This window comes from Hypanus sabinus, chromosome 18 (genome assembly GCF_030144855.1).
Source record: "Hypanus sabinus isolate sHypSab1 chromosome 18, sHypSab1.hap1, whole genome shotgun sequence".
Classification (NCBI taxonomy): Eukaryota; Metazoa; Chordata; class Chondrichthyes; order Myliobatiformes; family Dasyatidae; genus Hypanus; species Hypanus sabinus.
The window spans coordinates 43,197,129-43,225,024 of NC_082723.1; the positions used below are offsets into that span (position 1 = coordinate 43,197,129).

Sequence of the window (27,896 nt, forward strand, 5' to 3'; positions counted from 1 at the left end):
GGGCGGGCTCCCGGGTGACGAACGAGGAAGGCCCGGGTGTTCGGCGGTGAGGGGAGAGAAGCGCGGGTTGCACCTTGCTGGTAAGTTAAGACAGTGGAAACTCGGAATATCACCGCATCGCATTGCTCTCTGCTCTCGGGCAAACCCTGAATTATACTTATCTCCGTCAATAAAGAGGCTGCATATCGAATGGAGTTTGTGTGTGTGTGGGGGGGGGGGGGGGGGGGGTTAATGCAACGACCTCTGCAATAATGCAGCCTGAAGGTTGCAATCCCACTGCTGACATTGCAGTAATTCTCATTTGCGTGTCGAAATTAGACCAGCAACACTTCAATTATTCTGCAACGGGTTGTGCTGCATTAGTATGTAAAACAGCAGTCATCGGAAATTTGCGATGAGGAAGGTGCTTGGCGTTGAGGCCTGATGTGACGTTCTGTGGGACTTGATTGCAGAATCATTGGCTTCAAGTAAAGCACTCCGCGTTGACTTCTTGATAACCGCGTTCGCCATGTAACGTTACACGTGTTAAAGGCACACACATATAAAGTGCTTTCATGCAATATTACCGCCTTTCGGCATACCAAATGTATGCTAACAGTCAACTACCAATCTATTCATGCACTTGAATTGTAGTTTATAATGCCTTGGCGATTAAGTGTGAAGGTACTTGCCTCTACCATGGATGGTGCTGCAAGTAGCCAGCATTTTGGATTGTGTGTTTCCTACTGTTCAGAAAAAGAATGTACTCCTCCAGTTAGTTACTTTCCCTGTGGAAAGTAAATATTGCTTGGCCGATGTCAATATTTTGTGGGTCCCATGGAAATTCTGAACAGAAGGTAATGTCACACTGAGTATTATGTAAGAATTCAGTGGACAGGCAGCATTTGTGGAGGAGAATAGTTGACGTTCGAGACTCTTCATCTGGACGCTTGAAGGGTCTTGACTCAAAATGTTTCCTTCCATTGATACTGCCTGACCCACTGAGCTCCTCCAGCATCTTGTTGTGCTGCTCCAGATCCCAGCATCTGCAATCTCTGTGACCCTGCTCAGTTGTGTCTTACTTACCAATGTTTGTGCTCTTCATTCCCCTTAGGTGAATTAGATGCCTAGCCATGGCTATGGCTACCAGCCTGGATGCCGATATTGTTCGGGAGGTGTTAGAATGTCCCATCTGCATGGAGACCTTCAACCAGACTGTGATAAGACCGAAGCTCCTGCAGTGTGGACACACCATATGTAAGCAATGTCTGGAAAAGCTGATAGCCGATAGCATTAATGGAGTACGTTGCCCTTTCTGCAGTAAAATAACCAGGATGAACAACCTGTCCCAGCTGTCGGACAATCTGACGGTTTTAAAGATTATTGACTCAGCCAGCCTGAGCGAGGCGATGTGCATGGTCATGTGCAAAGTCTGTTGCAAGAGGCTGCCTCGCAACTTCTGCCAGAAGTGCAGCCTGGTTCTCTGTGAGACCTGCAGGACTGACCAACACCAGGCACAGGGGCACCCAGTGGTCACCATCCGGGCTGCAGCCGAGCAGCGGCGGAAGGAGATCGCGGCCAAGCTCGGCGGGCTGCGGGAAATGCTGGCCGACATGCAGCGCAAGAAGGCGGCGGTGGATGCTGTCACGAAAAGCATGCAGGCCAAGTACAAGGCCGTCCACCAGGAATATTCCCGGGCCGAGAGGAGGGTGCAGGAAGAACTGGCCAAATCCCGCAGGGCTTTCACCTCGGCTGTGTCAGAAGTGGAGAGGATGAACAACCAAGTTCTGGAGGAGCACGCTTACCTGATCAACATTGCGGAGGTGCAGATTGTCTCTCGGTGCGATTACCTCAGCACAAAAATCAAGCAGGCAGACACTGCGCTGCTGGAGGAGGACATCGATGAAGAAGATCCTGATCTGACAAACAACATGCCCGCTCAGTTGACACTGCAGCAGCCTGAACTGGTTAAAAAGGATCACCTGGATCCCATCGAAGTCGGTCAGCTTGAAACGAGGCCTCACACTGTCACCATCCAAGAAACACTCATGGAGACGTTCGTCCCCTCTGAGCTGACCCAAGAGGCAGACTCTTCCAAAGAGATGGCCAGCTTCCCATCTCCAGCTTCTCCACCCAAAAGCAGGGCGCCTGAAAGCATGGCCTCCGGGCCTCCGAGTTGCCAACTGCTGAAGAAGATCGGTTCACATGGCAACCTGCCCGGGATGTTCCACCTCCCGGTGAGCCTGTGCGTGACCGTGCAAGGGGAAGTGCTGGTGGCAGATCGGGGCAACTTCCGGGTGCAGCTCTTCAACAGGAAAGGCTTCATGAAGGAGATTCGAAGAAGCCCAAACAGTATTGACAACTTTGTCTTGAGTTTTCTCGGTGCTGAGCTCCCCAACCTGATACCACTCTCTGTGGCTGTGAATAGCAGCGGCTTAATTGGCATCACGGATAACTATGACAACTCTGTCAAGATTTACACGACTGGGGGCCAGTGTGTGGCCTGTCACAGGAACCAGCTGACAAAGCCCTGGGGCATTGCAGCAATGCCGTCGGGGCAGTTTGTGGTAACAGATGTGGAAGGTGGGAAGCTGTGGTGCCTAACAGTGGACCGTAACGTTGGTGTGGTAAACTACTCCCGTTTGTGCAGTGCGGTCAGGCCCAAGTTCGTGACCTGTGATGCCAATGGTAGCATCTACTTCACCCAGGGCCTGGGCCTGAACTTGGAGAACAGTCAGAATGAGCACCACTTGGAGGGTGGCTTCTCTATTGGCTCCGTCAACTCAGAGGGGCAGCTCAGTCGACAGTACAGCCACTTCTTCGCCGAGAACGAAGACTTTCGCTGCATCGCGGGGATGTGCGTCGACACGTGCGGGAACCTCATCGTTGCTGACAGCGGACGCAAGGAGATCCTCCTCTTTCCCAAGGAGGGTGGGTTTGTCAGTCTGTTGCGAGAAGGCCTGGTGTGTCCAGTTGGTGTGGCTGTGTCAGCAAAGGGCCAGCTTCTGGTGTTGGACTGCTGGGATCACTGTATTAAAATCTACAGCTATCATACAAGGCGGTAGATTGTAAACTGATCTCCAAATGGCAAGCCTGTACTCCGCTGCAGTCAGTGAGCTCATTCTTGTCAATGGAGCAATCAACTGTTATAGACTTGGTCTCTTTGTGAAACAGAGACTCCACTGAGGAGAACAATATCTAATTAAGATCTGACCATGAAACTAACTCTTCTGCATGCTGGAAAGCATATTGAATAGACCACTCTGATACATGGTCATGACACACGGTCAGATCATTTGATTTGCAGTTTGTAAAATAGTACTTGAAGTTACCTTGCTTCACAGTGAGTGCCACTTTAATAAAGCATTTTAGAAGTTTAAACTTTTTTTATGCTGCATTCTGGAACGGTAATGATAATCTAAAGAAAAGTTTGTGAAGTGTTTTCTTGTTTCATTTCTTGAGCACCGTAATGCATTGGAAGTGTGGTTGAGGTTCATGGCCCAAAATATTGACTGTTTAATCCCCTGCATAGATGCTGCCTGACCTGCTGAGTTCCTCCAGCATTTTGTGTGTGTTTCAGAATGGTTGTGTTTAGGCAGCAGCTAGGTTTGAGGCTGTCACTTAAGTTAATAAGATGTTTTGCTGACAGACTGAAAAGGAAAGTGGAGTTACTTTTAAATAAAACAGTTACTCTCTCAATCCTATTTTTGTGTATCTGGTGTAAACTGATGCTGCACAGAAGTGCTCTGGAGACAGGTTAGTTAAGTGTTTTTAAAACTTTCATTTAAAATGCTATGTTGCATGCCACTGAAGTGAAAATACATTATCCATAAATGGAAAACCTCTACTCTTGCTAATTCCTTGGGTAGTTATTTTTTCCCTTGGAACTGAAGCAAACACCTCTGAAATAGTTGCTACAGATTTCCTTCTGGTCATTGGCTGGACACTTGACAGTCATTGCTTGGTTAATTAAACAGCTCGTGTCTGGGGCCATTGTCATAAGGTGGCTGTCCGTCGTAGTCTTGTAAGATTTTATGTTTTTGTCTGTTTAATCATATTAACCTATACAAAACAGAAACAGGCCATTTGAACAAACTTGTCCATGCCAACCAAGTCCCATTTAACTGCACTTGGCCCATATCCCTCTAAATCTTTCCAGTTTTAATGTCTTTTAAATGTCTTAAATTGTATCTTCTACTCTACAAAACAAACTCTATCTGGGGTTGAGCCAGTTAGGGGGTGGGGGAAGTGTTAAATTCTGCCATATAAGATCAGTACTGCACAGATCTGTCAAGACTGAGCTTCCATTAATTTGTATTGACCTTTGCTTCCAACCTTGTTCACCTGTGATCACCAGTTACTCCAGACATCAATTAATTTAGGAACACAAAGCTAAGGTGAGAGAAATGCACGCTTGGGTATTACAGCCCTAAATCAGAAGGTTCTAGATCTAAATCTCATTTCAAAGATTTGATCATGAAAATATGTTCCCAAATCGGTTCAGTCGTGAGGGAGCACTGGACCAGATCTTTAACCAATGTTCTGCCTTTGCAAGTGAAACTACAGCTGTTCACGTCACTAGATAGGAAAGATTAAAGCTCAACTTGCATTTATGAAAAAAGAACTTCACCACATTAATGGTGTGGGAGTTCACTGAGAGCTCCGTGGTTGCCATGTTTCCAAATTTACAACTTAGTGCAAAAGGTTTACATGGGGTGAATTTGTTAGGCGTGTCCGGGAAGGATTCCTGAGACAATATGCTGACAGACCAACTAGAGAAGAGGCCATACTGGATCTGGTACTGACAATGAACCTGGTCTGGTGACAGATCTATCAGTGAGTGAGCATTTCAGGAACATTGACCACAATTCCCTAACCTTTACCATTGCCTTGTACAGGCATAGGAGGAGGGAGTATGGAAAAGTATTTAATTGGGGGAAGAAATTAGGAGTGTGAATTGGGAACAGATGTACTCAGGAATGCAGTACAGAACTGCGGTGATTGTTTAGGGAGCACTTGCATGGGGTTCTGGATAGGTTTGTCGAACTGCGGCAGGGAAAGGCTGATAGGATGAAGGAACCATGGTGGCAAGAGGTGTGAAACATCTAATCCAGAGGAAAAAGAAGTATTCTTAAGGTTTAGGAAACAATCAGACAGGGTTCTAGAGAGTTACAAGGTAGCCAGGAAGGAGTTTAGTGGACTTAGGAGAGTTATAAGAGTATACGAAAAGACCGTGACAAGTAGGATTAAGGAAAACCTCAAGATGTTCTACACATGTGTGAAGCACAGGAGGATGACGAGTGTGATGGTAGGACCCATTAGGGATAAAAGAGGAAATGTGCTTGGAGTTGGAGGAGGTAGGGAGGTCCTTAACAAATACTTTGCTTCAGTATTCAGAGTGAGAGGGACTTTGACAACAGGTTAATATGCTGAAACATGTTAATGTTAAGAAAAAGAATGTGCTGGATCTTCAAAAAAACATTCGATAAGGTCCCTGGGGCTGGACAGAATATACCCCAGGTTACTATGGTAAGCAAGGGAAGAGATTGTTGCATCTTTGGTAATGATCTTCGCGTCCTCACTGGCCACAGTAGTAGTACCAGAACATTGGAGTGTGGTAAATGTTAGTCCTTTGTTAATAGGGATAATAGGTAATAGGGATAATCCTAGGAATTATAGACCAGTGAGTCTTATGTTAGTGGTTGGGAAAACTATTGGAGAGGATTCTTAGAGACAGGACTTAAGAGTATTTGAAGGTCCATAATCTGATTAGGGATGGTCAGTTTTGTGAGGGGAAAGTTGTGCCTCACGAGCCTGATTCTATTCTTTGAGAAGTGACAAAAACACATTGATAAAGGTAGAACAGTGGAAGTGGTGTATGGATTTTAGTAAAGTATTTGCCAAGAATTTCCATGGTAGGATCATTCAGAAAGTCAGGAGGCATGGGATCCAGGGAAATTTGGCTGTGTGGATTCAGAATTGGCTTGCTCACAGAAGGCAAAGAGTGATAGAAGATGTCTGTAGGTCAGTGACCAATGGGACCCCTGCTCTTCGTGATTGTTATAAATGACTTGAATGAGGAACTGGAAGGGTAGGTTAGCAAGTCTGCAGATGACATGAAGGTTGGTGGTGGTGTGGATAATGTAGAAGATTGTCACAGATTACAGAGACAATGATAGATATAGAGATGAGCTGAGAAGTGGCAGATAGTTTTCCAGATTGAATTCTGAGGTGATACGCGTTTAAGGTTGAACTTGAATGCAGGAAACAGGATTAACGACAGGTTTCTTAACAGTGTGGAGGATCAGTGGAATCTTGGGGGGGTCCATGTTCATAAATCCGATGAAGTTGCTGCTCAAGTTGATAGGGTTGTTAAGAAAGCATATGGTGTATTGGCCTTCATTAGTTGGAGGATTGAGTTCAAAAGCAATAAAGTAATGTTACAGCTCTATAAATCTCTGGTTAGACCACATTTGGAGTATTATGTTGAGTTCTGGTTGCCTCATTCAAGAAAGGATATGGAAGCTTTAGAGAGGGTGCAGAGGAGATTTACCAGGAAACTGCCTGGATTATAGAGTATGTCTTATGAGGATAGTTTGAGCAAGCTAGGGGTTCTCTCTTTGTAATCAAGGATGATAAAGAGGTGATTTAATGATGGTTCATAAGAGATGCAGATAGAATGGACAGCTAGAGACTTTTTATCCAGGGCAGAAATGGCTAATATGTGGGGGCAAAATTTTAAAGTGATTTGAGGAAAGTATTGGGGGGGGGATGTCAGAGGTAGGTTTTTCTCGGGATATGGATGAATGTATGAGGTAGGCAGGTGGATGAATATTTGAAGGGAAGTGTTAGGATTTTCTTGGGAAAAAAGGTTGGCCCATCATGGGCTAAAGGGCCTGTGCTGTACTGTTCTATAGCATATTCTGTGTTTTATAACCATACCTCATTGGTTGTAAAGTTAAAATAAATTAGCACTTTTTATTCATGCATTGGAAGAAATTATCCAAAATTTGTCTGACGTCTACCCTGGCCTCGAGACAGTGGTTACCAGTCTTCTAGTGTACACAAACTGTGTTGGGTCAGATGTTATAACTCTTTTCTGCTGATATAAGTTCATAATGCTTTTTTGTTTTTGTTTTGTTTACAAGATTGGAACAATAAGGAACAGAAATTCAAATAGTTCGGACTGGCTTCCTACAAAGTATTTATTATTAACCTCAGATGTAATGTGGCTGCCCTCTTAAAGTGATCAGTACTAGGTTCTTGGATACAGTTTGAAGAGCGAGACTGTTTATTACCCTCCACTGACACTGCCTGAGTTGTTGAATTCCTCCAGTACTTTGTATTGCTCAAAATTTCCAGCAACTACAGTATCTCTTGTGTTTATGATAAACCAGCTATGCTGGTTTAAGCTATCAGAACAGTTATTTCTCTAATAATTTCATACAAATGAAAGAGAAAATAAGAAAACAAATAACTGAGCCCAGTCATTTGCATTCATTCTTCAATGTGGGAATCAATACAAATTCTCATTATTACTTTTGAGCTTGCTTGTGGCACTCCCCTGTGCTGTACAGGAGCAGTGTATTCATAAAAAAAGAGATGACCCATTAACTTCAATTCTGGATTGCCCATTTCTGCAGAATCCCTGGAATTCTCACAATTACAAAGGTAGCTGATGATCTGACCCTGAAATAATGACAAAGTTTGCTGTTGCCTTAGAACCCAATGGAAAAACTGTTTCTATTTAGACATCAGTCATCCAACACAAAGAGAAATTCTAGATTCTAAGTACATTCTAATCAATTAATAGACACCATAGGTAAGATTACTGTTAGAAGTTAACACCAGACAAGCCTAGATAATGCATGCTGATTTATGCATCAAGTATTGGTGCTCCCGAAACTTAAATTTTGGTCACAAAATTTTTCTTTAAAGGGAATTTTGGGATAGAAAAGCTGTTTTATTTAAAATCCTTCTCATAGACAACATCTATCAGAATGCCTGGATTTTTCAGTGAACATTTCTTTTTGCCTTTTGATTTATCTTTATGCTTTGGACTTCTAACATCATTTGCTGTCAGGCATGGATCCAAAGGGATCCCAGGAATCAAGTGACTGGTGTCATCAAACAAGCAAAGTGGCAATAAGCAATCTTACAGATAATCACTTTATAAAAGTTTTGCATACTTTACAGAAAACCAGGAACATACAGGTGACAGTTAAGTAGAGGAAGACGATAAAGCTTTTCCTTTTTTATTTTGTATTCAATTTCTTCAACTTTTGAAAGAAAAACAAGACACAAAATTGTACATTTTTAGGGACTAACATGGTACCAAGCAATAATGTTTCAGAGTACCATTAGAAACTCACATGGACCTTTTTCAATGAAGAACAGTATTTTCAAAATACTCTGAAAATAGTTAACCACAGTTCAATTGATAATACTTGATTCCACTGGCAAATGCAGCAAACAGTCTGGAAAAGGGTTATGTTACTAACACCAACTTTGCGATTTCCATGCTAATGCACAAATAGGGATCCTACATTGCTCTCAGTTTTGTGATGGTTAAACCCAATATCACTATTAAAACTGGGCCCAAATACTTAAAGAGCATTTTTTTCCGGGGGTGTCAAGTGCTTTTTGTTCATGAGTAAATTACAGTTCAGAAATAAACCATACTCACCTTTCTCAGTAATTATGATTTTTTTGGACGCCTGATCTGCCAGATCTGTCTGATCAATCATCTGCCAGATCATCTGTATCTTTATATTGAAATTAGCCTGAAAAGCTCACTTGAGGGGTCTCGGCCCAAAAGGTTGACTATTTACTCTTTTCCATTGATGCTGCCTGGCCTGCTGAGTGCCTCCAGCATTTTGTGTGCGTTGCTTTGGATTTCCAGCATCTGCAGATTTTCTCTTGTACAGATCATGACTGGAGTGTACACTAATGCTAATTTTTATGTTGGGTTTATCTACTCGTGAACAGGCATATGCTCAATAATGTGATACCAATGTAAATTTTCTGTCAGTATATTTGGACACACAGATCTGTCAGTTGAATTTCATACTAGGTCAACTGAGTAACATGTTTTAAAATGAGGAAGAGGTAACCCCACAAGAGCAGTACTGAGGGACTGGTGCCAAAATGTAGGTATTTAAACAATAATCTTACTTCGGCAATGAAATATTATGACACACCACTTGCACTATTACAGACTTTGTGTCAGTTTTCACAGTCGTGTATAATTTATGTATAAATTAATGTCTGTGTGTTGTCCGTACCTACCTGTTGTTCATTGTACCTGTACAAACTTGCACACACAACAATAAACTTGACTTAAAAGTAAGGAAGCAGGAAGTGAGCCCCGGGAAAGTTAAAAGCTCCAAGTTGCTTGCTGGCGGAGACAGGTGTAGAAGAGAGAGTTGTATAAAACTTGTGTCCAGCACTGTAGTTCTTAGGGTTCTTGTGGAGATGCAAAGATTGAATATGGAAGTGCTTTTCCCTACAACCATATAATTGATCTCTTGACAGTGCTAACTATGTATGTGAAGGGGTGTTGTTAATCTTACCTTTCTGATATTGGAGCCAAAGCTGCTGCTGGACCTTCTTACTTGGAAAATGTATTTTGCATGTGAGCTCCGAGCCATAAAGAGCCTCAGCAATGTAGTGACTACCGTACTGCTGGATGATGGATATCAGGTCCTCCCTGCTGCTCTCCCCCTTCAACATCTTCAACACGTTGGAGAAACCTGAACACAAATACAAGATAAAAAAGCCGGGACTTCAGCCTCTTGCAAATCAAACATAAAAACATATATGTGTGTGTTTTTGAGTGACTATATTTTTTTTCTTAGTTATTTTGATTCATGTGCTGTGAGTATTTTTCACCTTGGCCCTGGAGGAATGCTGTTTCGTTTGGCTGTATTCATGAGTGTTTGAATGATAATTAAGCCTGAATTTGATTTAATGGTCAATATGATTGCAGCACACCTGTACTGTCTGTCCCCCAGTGTTCTTTATTCACATATAATTTAAAAACTGACAATCTTGAAAATACTTATTGATTGATCTACCATAACTCAAATGGGTATGGAATTACTACATTTTGCATTATTCCTCATCTTCGTCTTAATCTGGCAACCTCTTGTCTTAGCAGACTCGTAGCCCAGTTCTGAATTCCTGGTTATGAACACAATCATATTTGTAACATTTTTTTAAATTAACTCTTTCAAGTGATAAGAGAATTGAGATTGGCAAATAATTGTAATTTATCCTCTATAATTCTTCAGTTCAAATCTCTATGGTAGCTTGTTCAGGAGCTGTAGTTTAGGAATATGCACCAAGACAAGATGGTATAATCCAGCTAATGTTAGGCATTGTTATTGTTGGGCTCTCATGGCAAGCCCCATGAATGCTCAAAAGGAAAATAGGCTGGGATTCTCAAATCTTATCATTAATTAATATTCCTTATTGAGGAAAATACACTCAGTGGCCACTTTATTAGGTACACCTTGTTAATTCAAATATCTAATCAGCCAATCATCTGTCAGCAACTTAATGCATAAAAAGCATGCAGACATGGTCAAGAGGTTCATTTGTCATTTAGACCAAACATCAGAATGGGAAAGAAATGTGATCTAAGTGACTTTGACTGTGAAATGTGGTGCCAGCCAGGGTGGTTTGAGTATCTCAGAAACTGCTGATCTGTTATTTTCATGTACAACAGTCCCTAGAGTTTACAGAGAATGTTGCAAAAAACAAAACAAAAACAAAAAAAATTCAGTGAGCAGCAGTTCTGTGGGCAAAAATGCCTTGTTAATGAAGGAGGTCAGAGGAGAATAGCCAAACTGGTTCAGGTTGCCAGGAAGGTGACAGTAACTCAAATAACCATGTTTTAACAACAGAGGTGTGCAGAAGAGCATCTCTGAACACACAACGTCAAATTTTGAAGTGGATGGGCTACAGCAGCAGAAACCACAAAGGTACCATAGGTGCACAAGAGGTTCTGCAATATGTAAAAAGAAACTAACTTCCTGCCATTCACAGTCAAGATACATATATGGTTCACAAACATTTGGGTGACCACTTGGGTAATCATCTAATAAACAATCAGTGCTTTCAAGAGGGACTTGGGGAGAGTAACATAATGGGACAAAAGCCATAATGGTGGATGAACTCAATGGATCAAGCTGTATCTATGGAGGCAAAAGGTTTGTTGCAAAGTTTTGGGACAAGACTCTGGACCAAGTCTTTATTAAGGTATGATATATTATGCAATGATTGATGCTACTCATCCACACATTTCCATTATGGGAGGGGGGGTAAAATATGCAAAATCTCTCCTGTTTAGTTCAGCTTAAAGAAATCCAAGAATTGTGTTGAACCAAAACAATAAGAATGAATTAAAACGCAGCATGATTTGCTAATCTGTACTTAAATTCGAGGAAGAAATTATAAGATAATTATTTAAAAATGTAAAAGAGATGCCAAGTGTAGACCATATGCAGAGCAGTTAAATGAATGCAAGACATATGTTAGCATTGGAGTTAAACTATGAAGAGTTTAACATTAACTGCTTTTTTATTACGTCTGGATCAACCAAGAGTATTATTTTGGAAGGGGACAGAAGGTGAGTTGATGCGGAAAACTCCTGAACCATATGTTCTATACTGTGAATAAATTTTTGAATGTTTATCGATTGTGAAGCATTTTAAATTATAAAGTTGCTTAATGATAGATCTGATCCAAATCTGGTTTCATGATCACTAATGAAACATTAACAAAATTATCTGGCTGAGAAAATGAATCAATTTTCAGCAAATGTACCACAAAGTAGATATGTACATAGTTATAGATAGCCTTTTTCAAGAATATTATTTTGTGGATCACAGCATAGATTTATCTGAATAATGCTGGATTCCAAGGATTAAGCTCTAAAGAATTTTTTTTGCACAGAGTGTTGAAGCTTGTTTAAATTTTAAAATTTTGTTTGCAGTAGAGTCCCTTCAATTGAATATATACAATTGAATATTTCTCATGAATCAAATACAAGATTTAAGAAGGAGCTTTTGACTCCAAATCAGAAAAACCTTTAGTATCTTCATGGATGGCAAAATTTCACAGTGCTTCTCTTAAGTAAAGATTCTAGGAAGTAGTGTTCTGAGAAAGACAGAACCATTGTCCATTAAATAGGAATTGTTCCACAATAAAATTCTTTCCTGCAATTACTAACGAGCTAATTAATAGTTATAGCACCAGACCAAACCATTTATGACATAATATTGATCACTTCTGTACATGTTAAAAGTGACATTTATTGTGGAGAAACAATCTTGCCTTGGTTCACTGTATCTCTTTTCACTCAGCATTCCTTACATATTGATGTCTTGATCCAGTTTCTAATATTGGTTTGCATTGAATGCTAAGCAGTGATGATGAAGTCTCTCTTAAAAAAAACTTTAAAGACTGCACCAATAACATAGCCTGCTTCTTTGTTTGCAACAAGTATATTTTATGCATTTTTAAATAATAGGTTTTACTATATCAATACTTCAGGCACAAAAATAATATGTAATTCTGCAATGTGAGAAATCAAAAGCACAACCAGGCATTCATGCTATTCTTTGAACAAAGTAAAATGACAGAAACTTACATTTACAAACCTGCACCATATACATACAGTACTTGTAACTCATCCCATTGCAGATGTCTTTAAATTATGGTATATCCTGGGTTTGTTTCAATGATTTAAAAAATAGAGGTGGATGTTCTGCATTATGGAGATATGAACTGATTGAGAAAATGAATCTAATTCTAGCAACTGTACCAAAAATTAGTTAAGTATATATTTAAAGGATTTATTATCTTATGGAGTGCAGTGTAGATTTACCAGAATAATACTGGACTTTAAATATGAGGAAAAGTTGGATATATGTTAGTGTTTTCTCTGGAAGTTACAAGGTTAGAGTACCATTTGATTAAAATATTCAAAATATTAAGGGATCTGAAAATGTAATGAAGAAATTGTACATCATTTTAAGATTTAGCATTCTAATGTTAAAGGTAATGCAAGGCTTTTTCAAAGTGAAATTAGGAAAGCTACTTGCAGAGATTGGTGAAAGTTTGGAAAAATCTGCAAATAAAAATTACATGAGAGTTTTAATAATATTAATGAAATAAAATGATCTGGGATACAAGCAGGTATATGGAGATCAACAATTATTGAATGATTATTGTTACTCAAATGACAAAATTCCCCACTCTTATGCTTTTAAGTTGGACCAGGCAAACAAGCAAAATTGCATCTTATGAAGCAGTTCTTGTTCAATTTTCATAACTGTTCAAAGCATCATGCCAACTCCACTAAAAGGTATGTTGCAATGACAGGATGGTAGGAAACCTATCAGCTGCATTACTGGACAGGCTCAGCAGGAAAAGCATGGTCTTCATTACCATGGAAAATTTCCAAGACTTTCCATATGCTTAAATTAAGAACTTCACCACCCATTTCAAACAATTTGCATAGCCACACAATCTATCAGATCAATTAGTATAGATTTGTTGATTTATCTTGTATGCATTAAAATGCTTATATTTGTTCTTACTGCCAAATATATACAGTACATTGTTTTTAAGTTAAACTCAATAAGAACCTCACCACATCAGCCTCCCATTTGAAAATCTATGATTAGATTTATGTGATAAATCTAAAAATATCTTGCAAATTGTAGTCATTAATAAACACTGATCACATTTAAAATAGCAAGATAAACTACACTCACATCCCTTTAATTTTGATTGGTGAGATAATTATTAACTATGCTTCCAAACTGAATAGGTTAATTCTCTAATTTGAGATTTATGGATCTTTATTTTCCATGTTATTTATACTTCTTTTTCTTTAGCCATAATTACAGAAAAAAATGGATTCTGCTGATTTTGAAGGAAGCTCTTGACTAAAATAATCATGAAGTAAAAAAAAAACAGAAATTGCACTAAAGGAAGGAGTTCTGAGAATGGACATGTTTGATCAGGCTGTATGGTGTGAATCTCTGAGGAAACACTTCTGTGCACATGTTCTCTGATCAGTACTGACCATAATTGCACAATTCTTGCTTAATTGTCATTTCTGGTTATTCATTTGTTACATGAATAAAGTAATTAGTGATATTGCATAGTACTTGTTTTAAAATTAAGCAATTAAATTTCCCGATGTAATTAAAAAGAAAACTGATCATCCTTGTGTTCTTAATGACCAGCTAATTTAACCACTTTTTCTGAAATTACTCATTTTAAAGGAGTGTTATTTTGTTAGCTTTGAACAAAAAAAAACTAATTTTCTCCAAAATCTTCTTAATCCTCTCTGTGGGAGGTTGAATATCTCAGGAAGTTACCTGGTCAAGTCCCTGAGCCTGTTGGTAGTGCAATGTAAAATCTGATCATCTATAGCATGTTTAATAGCGAAACGTCAAAAAACATGGGATATATTGCTGTGTACTTTCCACAGCTGGCTCGCCACTTTCATTCTCAGCCAAATGGACTTCAGTATATGTCCCCAAAATAAATACAATGACTAATTTTGTTCACACTAAAATGCTTTATTTAATTTACTGTACACAAAGGAATTTCCCAAGGAATCTGAAGGTTGACACATTGTGCTTCAAGTCTTGACAGACTATATAAAGTGTACCAACATTTTGTGACTTTTATTGTGTTTATGCTTTTTGTACTTGTATGTCAACATGCCTCCAGAGAAGTCCCATTAGTGCAAAGATCCGTAACTGTAGAGCAGGTGGTCTTTGAACCACTGAAGTTCATACAGCTAGTCCTATTGGTCTGTCATTTCTGGTGCATTCTCTATAAATTTTGTGGGCACATTAGATTAAAAGTGACTGCTTACAGCCTTGTTGGATGCATCCCACGTGAGAATATTGGGATTGAATAGTGTCAGCAATGAAATGTGTAAGTTACAATTATTTTCATTCTTCATCTATTGATGCATCTAAGCACTTATTGTTTTACTGGCTTCTGTTCATTGCTCTTTCCAGATTGATAAACCTTTCCTGTTTTCAAAATCCTCTAAAGCTTGAATTTCCGCTAGATCTTCAGTCAGTCATCCCTTTGAATGTGGTGAGTTTAAAGACCAACGTTCTGTACTAGCTTTACATAACTCCTCTGAGTTACTGCAAGAAATATTCAGCAAAAGTCTTCAGTGACTTGCATTATTTTTACCTGTAGATTGGGTTATTGAATTGAGCTTAACCTTGTAGAGGTTGCTTCTCACTCTCCACTCCTGCACCATGGGGTAGCCAGTGGCCTCATTGTATTTGGCATTACCTGGAATTAACAAATTACATTCATGTGTGTTAGAACTTTATTTTGGATTAAGAACATAAGAAACAGTAACAACATATGAATAAATTGTGTGAAAGGGGTCTCTCGAGCCTGATCTGGCATTAGCTGATTGGATCTCGGCCTCAGCATTAAGTTTTTAGTTCCTTCTAATACCACTTGACTTCATAGTAGTTTAAATATCTGTAAAATATTGCATCCTGGCATACTGGCTGCCAGCAAGTGATGTGTTTAGAGTAACACGCACAAAAAGCTGGTGGAACTCAGCAGATCAGGCATCATCAATGGAAAAGAATAAACAGTTGATGTTTTGGGCCAAGTTCCTTCATCAGTATTGAGATGGAAGGGGGAGGATGTCATAATAAAATGGTGGGGGTGAGGGGAAAGTGACAAGCTGGAAAGTGATAGGTCAAGACAAGTGGGTGGAAAAGGTCAAAGACTAGGGAAGAAAGAATCTGTTAGGAGAGAAGAGTGGACTGTAGAAGAAAGAAGGAGGACCTTCCGATCTCCCCTGGCCATTATTTTCGCCCTGAGTCCCCTCCTCTTTCCCTTTCTCCTATGGTCCACTCTTCGCTCGTGTCAGATTCTTCCTTCTCCAGCCCTTGACCTTTCATTTAGCTTTTTCCTCTTTCCCTCCACCTTTTAACTCTGCCATCTTCCCCAAACCTTCTCAGTCCTGAAGCAGGGTGTAGCTCAAAATTTCAGCTGATTATTCTTTTCCTTAGATGCTGCCTGACCTGTTAAGTTCCTCCAGCGTTTTGTGTGTACTGCTCTGGATTTCCAGCATCTGCAGACTTTCTTGTGATGTGTTTAGATGTTAGATGTTTAGTCCTAGTCTCTCATGATCTGTGTGCACCATGTGCTGTGGCATTGCATTTTAGCTGGCTTAGAATCCGCTCTTGCTTTGAGTGTTATATGTGGTACTGGACATGAGTTGTGTGCTCACCCTTACAGCCAGCTGCCCTATAATGTGCTAGGAGACAGGATTGCTCTCCCAATTATGGGCACAAATAACTTACTTCAGATTTTCAAACCACAAATTTAAAGTATAGGTGTTCCCTGGTTGATTTCTTGCAGTGGGTTGAGAAAACATAAAAGGCAGGACCATGAATTGACCACAAAGCACACAGAGCCTGCTCCTTCACTCAATAAGACTATGGTGGATCTGATTTTGGCCTCAGCTGCATTTTGTTTTGCCTGTTTGTCATGAGCTTTCCCTCTCCTATGGTCAACAATTTGTGTCACTCAACATTTTCAATAACTTCTCCTTCACATCCTTCTTCAAATGTGCTTCTTGTAAGTCATCATTCTGAATCTAACCTCCACTTGTTTTACGAGGAGTATCTACAAGGGGAGATATCCTCTCAGAATCTTCCATGTTTGATATTGATCATTCTCCTAAAATCCAATGAATATTGGCCCAGACTTGCCAACCTTCCCTCATAGGGCAACCATTTCATCACAGAAATCAATCTAGTCAATCTTCTCTGAATTCTCTCCTATATATATTCACCCTTAAATAAAGAAACCAAAACTAATACAATATTTCAGAAGTAGTCACTCTCCACTTAAACAGCTGCTTCACTCCACCTGTTAAAATGAATAACTTAATGTTTCTTTACATTGCATATCATTTGCCAAACTTCTGTCCACTTGATTAATCAATCTATAATTCCATTGCAAACTCCATTTATCTTCAAGACATTTTCTCAGCTATCTCTGTGCTGTCAGCAAAAAAATACATTTAATTGTTTCATTTAACATACAAATAGCTTGTAAATAGTTCTGATCCTGTGACTGGCATCCTTCTTGTATCTGCATCTTGCTAGCCTGAAAGATTACCTATTTCTATTAATCCAATTAATCCTCTTTCTATGCTAATAAATGACCCTTGCCCCATGAGTTCTGATCATGTGCAGAAAACTTTTACTGCCTTTTGAAACTCTAAAGGCAATAGATCTACTAGTAAAGCTCGTGCTACACAGCTCCAGCAACCCAGATTCCTTCCCAATCTATGTGGAGTTTGCATGTTCTCACTATGAATGTGTAAGTCTTCTCCAAGTACTCCAATTTCCTCCCACATCCCCCAAAACTGTACAGATTCATAAACTAAAAAAGACACTGTAAATTGCACCTTGTGTGGTAGAATCTGGGGAAGCTGATGGGGACTTGTTGAGAATAAGTGGGCAAAATTAATGTTAAAACGACTGCATGGACTCAATGGGCTGAAGGTCCTCTTTCTATATTTTGGATCTCTGTGGCAATTTGCCAAACATGATTTCCCTTTCATCAACCCACGCTGATGCATCTTGATGGTTACATGATTTTCTTAGCATCCTGCTTCTTTCTTAACAATGGTCCCCATCACTTTGATCGTTCTCTTTTCAACGCACTGTGTAATTATTTGATCTAAATAAGCAGTTTGCAAAACAAGCTTTTCACTGTACCTTGCTACATGTGACACTAATAAACTAATTCCCAGTGATTTTACCTAACTGGTCCTCAGTCTCCTCCTTCCAGTTACCCTCCCTGTCTTCTGCTTTTTTGGCACCTTCCTTTCAATAAAATGGGTATTATACTTGAAGTTTGTGTTATGAGCGGTGAACAGACCTGATGGACAATGGGGTGCAGAGTTAACCATTCCCAACCCCCCTCCTGAGAACTACGAACTATTGCTGTTGTTATGCTACTATTGAGAGAGAGAGAGATAAAGCCCAGGCAAGAACATTTGCTACAGATAAGAGGGGGAGAGAGACTGTTGATTTACTGTATTATGACTTCTACAAGGATTATTTACCTTCTACTACTTTGCTCATTAACATTCCTCAGGAGATAGCAGGAGTGGCCTGATTTGATGGACACGGTCATTCAGAGTTGATAGATAGCTGAGTGGGGATAAAAAGGCAGGTCTGGAGAGACACCCTTCCGACACACCAGTGGACACTGACTGAGTGTTGGGAACCCTCAGAAAGGTGGGGGCTTCGAAGACCGTACCAGGAGATCGGTCAGTAAAGCTCACAGTGTTACAGCAGGGCTGGTGGGGACTTGTGTGCATGTCCACTCATGCCAGAGTGACGAGTCCACCACAGAAGAACGGTCTAGCTGAAGAACAGAGGGGTCATAACTGAAAGACCACAACGATACGACGGATTAAGAAAGCAAAGGAAGGTTTGGCTGCTGTAGCTGTTACCTCTCGCTCGCTCTCTCTCTTTCTCTCTCTCTCTAATGATTTCAACACAACAACCATAACTACTTCAGCATTTATGAACTGAACTTTATACTTTTCTATGACAATTCATTTACCCCTAGATATCAATAGAGCTTGTTTATTATTGATTATTATTATTCTTACACTTTTAGGTTTATTACTGCTGACTTGTTTTATATGTATATTTGCATTTTTGATACTGTATTGTGTAGTTTACTAATAAATACCTTTTGAATATAGTACCATCAGACTCCAACGGATACTTCTATCTTTGCTGGTCTGACACCCAGTTACGGGGTATGTAACATTTGAAATATTGCAGAATATTGGTAGCTCGGTTTGGCTATTTGGGAGTTTGGTTGATTGCCAACCTGGGCGAAGTGCTTGGAGATGTTTTGGCTCCAAAAGAGAAGCCATGAGCAACACTCAGATCAGGATGTTATCTCCTCAGAATGCCAGCTTACATACCCCTCCGGGGTCTGCAAGGGTATCGATTAGATGTCGTGATCTAACTGGCTGGGTCAAAACAGTTCTGCAGTAGAAGGTTCTCATTGGTGAGCTTTGACAGAGGTCCTTTGGAAGTGTTTGCTTCACTGTCCAGATCCCAAGATTACTGGCAATTGAATGCTGATGCAGTTGTTTCTCTTTTCTCTGTAAGGGTTCAAAGCTGCATGAAGACCTTATTCAAGAGGATTGAGCCCCATTGCAACACCACAGACACAAAATTGGAAGAAGTAAAGCACCTTTACAAGATCTTTCTACAGAATGAATAACCAAGAAGTGTCATCTGAAGGTACCTCAAGGTCAGAAACCCAAAAATACAAACTATATAAACGACAAATAAACAAATTTTATTGCCATGCATAAAGAACGTCTCGGAAATGACAGCAAGAATGAGTCAGCAACACAATATCACAGTTACTCACAAACCGACTGCAACTTTGGGGAGGAACTTAACAAAACTCAAAGCGCAATAAAATGTAACTGAGAACAAATGTTATCTACAAAATCTAGTCCAGTGACTGTGACAAGTACCACATTGGTCAAACAGGAAGAATACTATTGACTAGGCTACACGAGCATCAGCTAGCAATCAGAAGGCATGACCCACTCTCACTGGCTCATAAAGACAAAGAACGACACCATTTCAACTGGATGACAAGCAGAGTCCTGAGTCAAGCAAGAATGAGAATTTCTCCAAGTGTGGTTCTCTGTGGAAGGATCCATCAACAAACACATCGGCATAGTTCTGGTATATGAACCTTTATGGAGAAAAGTGAAACAGCAATGTCAATGATCAACGAATCGCCAGTCATATTGGGATCTGCACAATGAAGCAAGCATGGCCAATGGACTTTCCTCGAAGCCAGCCAGTCAGAATCTTCCGCTAAACTGTTCACTGTGTTTGAAACAGCCAACCAGATCACGTCTAAACAATATCCCTCAACTGTGCACTGGTAATGGCTTCTCGATTGGAGCCAAAACGTCTGCAAACATTTTGCCAAGCTCAGCAATCAACCAAACTTGCAAATTCTTGAAGTTTTCCTGTCAACTGGGAATTTTCTAAAATCTTGCAATTTGGAAGATCACAACCAATACATCCACCAACACACGCAATATACTGGAGGAACTCAGAAGGCCAGGTAGCATTGATGGCAAAATGTACAATCAAAGCTTCAGGCCGAAACCCTTTGGCAGAACTGGAGAAAAGAAGCTGAGGAGTAGATTTAGAAGGTGGTGGGAGAGGAGAGAGAAACACTAGGTGATAAGTGAAATGTAAAGGGGGAGTTGGGGAAGCACCAGAGGGAGGCGATTGGTGGGCAAGGAGATGAGGTGACAAAGGGAAAAGGGAATGGGAAATGGTGAAGGAGAGGGGGGTGGGGTGCAGTACTGGAAGTTTGAGAAATCCATGTTCATGTCATCAGGCTGGAAGCTATCCAAAAGAATATAAGGTGTTATTCCTCCAACCTAAGTGTGGTCTCATCACATCAGTGGAGGAGGCAATGGATGGACATATTGGAATGGGAATAGGAAGGGGAATTAAAATGGGTGGCCACTAGGAGATCTTGCTTTTTCTGGTGGACAGGGCATAGGTGCTCCGTGAAGTGGTCTCCCTATCTATGTCAGATCTACCAATATACAGGAGGCCATATGGGAGCATCAGAGGAAGACAACAGATACACAGGTGAAGTGTCACCTCACCTTGAAAGACAGTTAGGGCCCTGAATGGTGGTGAGGGAGGAGGTGTAGGGGTTGGTGTAGCACTTGTTCCATTTGCGGGGATAAGTGCCGGTAGGCAGATTAGTGGGGAGGGATGAATGGACAAGGGAGTCAGTAGGGAGCGGTCCCTGTTGAAAGTGGGAGGGGGGAGGGAAAGATGTGCTTGGTGGTGGGATCCTGTTGGAAATAGCAGAAGTTTCACAGAATCAAGTGCTGAACACGGAGGCTATTGGGGTGGTAGGTGAGGACAAGAGGAACCCTATCCCTGGTAGGTTGACAGGAGGGTGGGGTAAGAGCAGAGATGCATGAAATGGGAGGGCAGCGTTGATGAGGGAGGAAGGGAAGCTCTTTTCTTTAAAAAGGAGTATATCTCCTTTGGTTTGGAATGAAAATAATCATCCTGAGAGCTGATGTGGCGGAGACAGTGGTATTGAGAAAGGGGTGGCGTTTTTGCAAGTAACCAGGTTGGAAGAGGTATAGACCAGGTAGCTGTGAAAACTCTCTATCTCTGTAGCCATTTCTTTTAATACCAAGGATATAGACCTTCAAGATCCAAGGGTCTTGTCAGTACTTGGTCACATTAATTGCCAATAAGTCCCATAAATTATTAAGTTATCACAATTGAAGACCCGATAAATGTGCAAGATGTAAAAACTTCTGAGTGAAAGAGCAGCAGATGTAGAATCAAGTGGTAGATCTTATAAGCTATTCACAAAGGTGTCAGAATGTTCTGCATTCAAAAGACTTTAGGTGATAAATCTTGTACTTCTCAATGGAATTAAGTGAAACTATTGAGCTTTAATGTTCAGCTATAAAAGAACCTCATTTAGCTTGACACCAGTAATAGACAGTAATTGAAGTGCAGGACTGCATGAAGTATCTGTACTTTAATTATAAAATTAGTTATTTACATGCCAGAAAGCATCTGGTTCAGGAGGGAGAAGAACATATGTCCCGACATGAGCACTCAATGCACACGGCAATTCACTCTCTGCACATACTTTGATCTGTACTTTCAGTGTTTCCTTTGGCATACAGACTTTGGAGATGTGCCAACTGCACCAGACAATTGTTAGGACATTAATGTTACCTGTGAGGAGCTGGAGATTGGGCAATGGCTCAGACAGGACTCCCCGACACTGCTCCTCCACGGGAAGGGGAATCACAACCAATCCATCGGCCAGCTGAGGGAAATCCTTCATGAAGTTATTCTCCCTGCACGAAAGTATCAAATATTGTCAGAAGCTGATTGGCTGAAATTCTGAAGTTGTAAGACTATAAGACATAGGAGCAGATTTAGGCCATTCAGCCCATCAAGTCTGCTCTGCTATTTCATCATGGCTGATCCTGGATCCCACTCAACCCCATACACATGCCTTCTCGCCATGGCTTTGATGCCCTGACTGATCAGGGAACTATCAACTTCCACTCTGTATACCCACGGACTTGGCCTCCACCGCAGCTTGTGGCAGAGCATTCAACAGATTCACTACTCTGGCTAAAAAAACAAATCCTCCGTACCTCTGTTCTAAAAGGCTGCCCCTCAATTTTGAGGCTATACTCTAGTTCTGGATACCCCCATCACAGGAAACATCCTCTCCACATCCACCCTTTCCAGTCCTTTCAACATTTGGTGGGTTTCAATGAGATCCCCACGCGTTCTTCTAAATTCCCATGAGTACAGCCCTAAAGCTGCTAAATGCTCCTCATATGTTAACCCCTTCATTCCCAGAATCATCCTTGTGAACCTCCTCTGGATTCTCTCCAATGACAACACATCCCTTCTGAAATATGGGGCCCAAAACTGTTGACAATACTCTAAATGCAGCCTGACTAGTGTCTTATAAAGACTAAGCATTGTCTCCTTGCTTTTATATTCTATTCCTCTTGAAATAAAGCCAATATTGCATTTGTTTTCTTCACCATAGATTCAACCTGTAAAATTAACCATCTGGGAGTCTTGCACGAGGACTCCCAAGTCCCTCTGCACCTCTGATCTTTGAGTCTTCTCCAAATTTAGATATTGCTCCGCAATATTTACCAAAATGTATTATTGTACATTTCCCAACACTGTATTCCGTCTGCCACTTTTTTGACCATTCTTCCAATTTGTCTAAATCCTGCTGCAATTGCATTGCTTCCTCAGCACTGCCTACCCCATCAACCTGTCTTTGTTTCATCCGCAAACCCTGCCACAAAGCCATCAATTCCATGATCCAAATCGTTGACAAACAATCCCAATAGCAGTCCCAATACTGACCACCTGAGGAATACCACTAGTCACTGGCAGCCAACCAGAATAGCCCACTTTATTCCTACTCAGTATGTCAACCATTCCTCTATCCATGTCTGTATCTTTCCTGTAACTGCATAGGATTTCATCTTGTTAAGCAGCCTCGTGTGTGGCACTTTATCAAATGCCTTCTGAAAGTCCAAGTAAGTGACGTTCACTGCCTCTCCTTTGTCCACCGTGCTTGTTACTTCCTCAAAGAACTGACAGATTTGTCAGGCAAGATTTCCCTTTCCAGAAACCATGCTGATTTTGATTGATTTTATCATTAGTCTCCAAGTACCTCAAAACCTCATGCTTAATTTTAGACTCTAACACTTTCCCAACCACCGAGGTTAGGCTAACTGGCCCATAATTTCCTTTATTTTGCGTTCCTCCCTTCTTAAAGTGTGGAGTGGTTTTATAATCTTCTGGTCCTCAGGGACTATGCCAGAATCAAGTGATTCTTGAAAGATCATTAACAAGGCATCTGTTATCTCTTCAGCAACTTCTCTCAGCACTCTGGGATTTAGTTCATCTAGTCCAGGTGACTTATCCACCTTAAGAACTTTGAGTTTGCCTTGCACTTTTTTTCCTTTGTAATAGCAATGGCACTCCTGCTCCCTGATACTCATGGACTGCTAGCACGCTGCTTGTGTCTTCCACAGATGACTGATGCAAAGTACTTTTTAAGTTCATCTGCCATTTCTTTGTCCCTCATTACTACCATACTAGCATCATTTTCCAGTGATCCAAAATTAACTCTCAACTCCCTTTTACTCTTTATATAACTGAAAACACTTTTTTTGTATCCTCTCTTATATTATTGCCTAGTTTGCCCTCGTATTTAATCTTTTTCCTTCTTGTACCTTTTTTTAGTTACTTTTTGTTGGATTTTAAATGCTTCCTAGTCATTCAACTTCCCACTCACTTTTGCTTCCTTAGGTGTCCTTTCTTCGGCTTTTATGCAATCCTTAACTTCCCTTGTCAGGCATAGTTGCCTATTCCTGCCATTTTAGAACAACTTCTGTGGGATATATCTATCCTGTACCTTGTGAATGATTCCCAGAAACTCCAGCCACCTCTGCTCTGCCGTCATCTCCACCAGTATCCTCCTCCAATCCACCTGGGCAAGCTCCTCTCTGAAGCCTCTGTAATTTCCCTTTATTCCATTGTGATACTGATACGTGTGACTGAGACAAAAGAGACTGCAAATGCAGGGATCTGGAGCAAAAAACGAACTGCTGAAGGACCTCAATGGGTCAGCCAGTATCTATGGAAGGACACTGTATGTATTGGATCAAAACCCCTCTTGTGAACCCTTCACCTCATCCTAACTTTTATGAAGCCTGTTACATACAGACTAAAATCTATGTAACAAAGATATTACAACAGGAAAAGAACTGAAAGATTGAAGAGTGGATGATGTCAATCTGAAAAATTAATATTAAACCATGTTCCTTCTTCCTCTCCTATCAAACTCCATCATCTTCAACTCTTTGACACTTCCACACATCAACTCCCAGCTTCTGATGCCATTCCCACTCTTCTTCCTGCCCATATGCCTATCACCAACAACCCCTCCCCAAACTTGGATCCACCTATCACCCACCGGCTCTTGTTCTACCCCTTCTCTCCACCCTTTTGTACTGGCTCTGTTTTCTTTCTTTCAGTGTCGACAAGGAGTTACAAACTGAAACATCCATGCTCTGTTTCCCTTCGTAGATGCTGCCTTGCACGTTGAGTTCCTCCAACACTTCATGTGTTGCTCCAGATTCCAGCATCTTTCCCTCATTTCCTCATGCTCCATCCCATCCACCCTTTCTCTGCAATTTAAAGTTCAGATTTTATCAGCTTTGATTAATGGTTATCAACCTGAAATGGTAATTTTGTTTCTTTGTCCATAAATGCTGCCTGACCTGATGAGCATTTCCAGCATTTTTTTTTGTTCTTACTTCAGTTTAGAAATACAGTCTTGAGGCCCAAAAAGCCTGCACTGCCCAATTACTCCCATGTGGTGAATTAATCTACTAACCCATACATTCTTGGGAGAAACCTGGAGGAACTACACAATCACAGGAAGAATGTACAAACGTTTGACAGGCGATGGCGGAAATGAACCCAGGTCGCTGGTGCTGTAATAGCATTATGCTAACGGCTATGTTACCGTGGCAACCAGAATTGCTCCATTTGTAAGGTATCATGACATTAATTTCACAACAGGTTTTTGACCACTGTTGTCTCCTGTTGTTACTGTACATGATCATTTGCAGAACAACAGACAGTTTGAGTTTATATAATAACCAGTTAAGTTCTTGGGGGGAACTATGGCTCAACAGCAGAACTGTTAAAGTACACATGATTGCAACAAAAGGCACAAAAATCAAAACTCTCAACTCAAGTTAGTACTACTGCACACCAAAAAGAACCAGCTGATCAATTTACTATCAGAAAAGGTTAAAGTCACTTCACTCCCTCCCTCTTGTTGAGGAAGAAATATTTAACTTTGGAGAAAGGAATGGATTAGCGATGGTGAGCTAACATTCTGGCTACAACAGGATTAAACTTTCCTTAGCCCCACATGGTTACGTCTCTCAATTCACTTACTAGAGTTACATTCCTTCAAACAGTGAAATCCAACTTTAGAAGAGCAAGTTTTCTTATGATAGTAATGGATCTTGAATTCTGTGTTGCCATAAGTTATAGGAGCAAAGTTAGGCCATATGGCCTGTTGAGTTTGCTCTGCCATTCAATCATGGTTGATTTTGAATTCAACCTCATTATTCCATTTTCTTCCCATAACCCTTAGGTCCCTTACCAATCAAGATCCTATTGAGCTCTGCCTTGAGTATAACCAATGACTTGGCTACCACAGCCCTCTGTGGCAACGCATTCCACAGATTCGTCACTCTCTGGCTGTGAAAAATCTTCCTTATCTCTGTTTTAAATTTTGAGGCTTCGGATGGTCAAAGTAAAAATATTATAACAGGTGCAGGTCAGAGATTCTGTTTACACATATCTTCCACAAGCATATTCATTCCCTAAGGGTCATTCAATCTCAAACTCGGTTACTTTCAATTCAGAGTTCTGCACAACTGCAATAATTGGAGTTTTGATAGGACAAATGTACTCCACATCTGTAAGGCAGTCATTAAACATTCCTAATGACCAAATAACAGAAACTCAATTGATTCAAAGATCAAAAACGTTAATTTAATCATGCATTTGAGTTCTTTGTGACATCTAATTATGTATATTTCTGTCCCACCAAAATCATTTCTAGAAAATGCAAAGCTGTTCCTTCACTCTGCAAATTGAGTTCAAAGTTCAAAGTAAATTTATTATAAAAGTACATACACTACTATGCAAAAGTTTCAGGCCCACCCACACACAGAAACACACATACATATATCTAGGGTGCCTAAGATATTTGTGCGGCACTGAATTGTCAATGTGGAGCAGAAAGAGAATTTGTAAATCTGGCGGAGCAAAGGATATTGGGAATAGAAAGAGTGGGTGCTGTGGGAAGGGTGCATGAGACAAGTGGTAGGGAAGAAGTGCCAGGGGCAAGGGGGTGGTGCGGGTGCAGACACACCTGGCCCTTAGATGCCAAGCAAGGCCATTTGATTCCAAACAGTTGGTTTATTGATCATTACAGCAGTTAATGGGGCAAGTGAAGTTGAGAAAACTTAACCCCTCTCATTGATAGATGATGATGCTTGAGGGGTAATAACTGTTCCTGTATCAGGTGGTGTGAGTCCTGAGACTCCTGTACCTTCTTCCTGATGGCAATAGCAAGAAGAGAGCATGGCCTGCATGGTGGCAGTCCTTAATGATGGATGTTGCTTTCCTGTGACAGTGCTCTGTGTGGATTTTCCATTCAAGAGCATTGATGTTTCCATACCAGCCGTGATGTAACCAGTCAATATGTTCTCCACCACACACCTATAAAAGCTTGTTAAGTTTTAGATGTCATGCTGAAACTACGCAAACTTCTAAGGAAGTAGAGGTGCTGCCTTGCATGCTTCATAATAACACTTAGATGCTGGACCCAAGCCAGATCCTCTGAAATGATAACACCGAGGAATTTAAAGTTTCTGACCTCTCCATGCTTGATCCCCCGATGAGCACTGGCTCATGGACCTCCAGTTTCCTCTTCCTGAAGTTGATAATCACTCCTTGGTCTTGCTAATATAGAGTATGAGGTTGATGTTGTGGCACCACTCAGCCAGATTTTCAGTCTCCTTCCTATGCACTGTATATGTTGATTCCTCACCATTTTGTTGGGCTTATGACTGTGGTTTTATCAGCAAACTTGACTATGGCATTAGAGCCTTTCATAGCCTCACAGCCATAAGTATAAAGTGAGTCAGGCAGGGGGCTAATCACATAGCCTTGTTGTGCACCGATGATGAAGGAGATGTTGTTGCCAATCTGAACTGACTGGGATCTGCAACTGAGAAAATTGAGGATCCAATTACACAAGGAGTTATTGGGGCCAAGGTCTTGAAGCCTATTGATCAGTTTTGAGGTGATGATATTATTGAATGCTGAGTTGTAATCAATAAAGGGCATCCTGATGTATGTGCCTTTGCTGTCCAGATGTTCTAGGGTTGAGTGACGAGCCAATGAAATCGCATCTGCTGTGGACCTGTTAAGCCAGTAGGCAAACTGGAGTGGATCCAAGTCATTTCACAAGCACGAGTTGATATGGTCCATCACCAGCCTCTCAGAGCTTTATTACAATGGATGTAAGTGCTACAGTGTGAAATTATTGAAATAAAAAATAAATGTTTATTCCCAATGACTTCAGATAAATGAAAAAAAACGAAGCACCGTGCTTAACTCTGAAGTATGGTTCAAGGT

At 40.8% G+C, this 27,896-nt stretch overlaps 2 protein-coding genes across 10 annotated transcripts in view; one reads left to right on the forward strand and one right to left on the reverse strand.

Moving 5' to 3' along the window:
• Positions 1 to 27,817, forward strand: trim32 (tripartite motif containing 32). 3 transcript variants are annotated; one of them, XR_009516510.1, is made up of 3 exons: positions 11 to 80; positions 19,200 to 20,184; positions 27,633 to 27,817. XR_009516510.1 is itself a non-coding variant. In XM_059994291.1 (2 exons), the coding sequence occupies exon 2, from the start codon at positions 1,113 to 1,115 to the stop codon at positions 3,042 to 3,044; it is 1,932 nt and encodes a 643-aa protein (XP_059850274.1). In that variant the 5' UTR covers positions 1 to 80; positions 1,094 to 1,112; the 3' UTR covers positions 3,045 to 3,743. The 3 variants fall into 3 exon arrangements, 1 of the variants encoding a protein (XP_059850274.1); XM_059994291.1 differs by lacking the exons at positions 19,200 to 20,184; positions 27,633 to 27,817 and adding an exon at positions 1,094 to 3,743 and having other exon boundaries at positions 1 to 80; XR_009516511.1 differs by lacking the exons at positions 11 to 80; positions 19,200 to 20,184 and adding an exon at positions 14,331 to 15,111.
• The window catches only part of LOC132407564 (astrotactin-2-like), a 1,730,264-nt gene that overhangs the window by 581,294 nt on the left and 1,121,074 nt on the right, over positions 1 to 27,896 (reverse strand). For all 7 annotated transcript variants that reach the window (XM_059994285.1, XM_059994284.1, XM_059994283.1 and 4 more), the window contains 3 exons: positions 21,852 to 21,976; positions 15,214 to 15,318; positions 9,552 to 9,731 (listed from right to left, as the gene is read on the reverse strand). In XM_059994285.1, the coding sequence (XP_059850268.1) occupies positions 9,552 to 9,731; positions 15,214 to 15,318; positions 21,852 to 21,976 (410 nt within the window). The remainder of the gene's footprint in view (positions 1 to 9,551; positions 9,732 to 15,213; positions 15,319 to 21,851; positions 21,977 to 27,896) is intronic.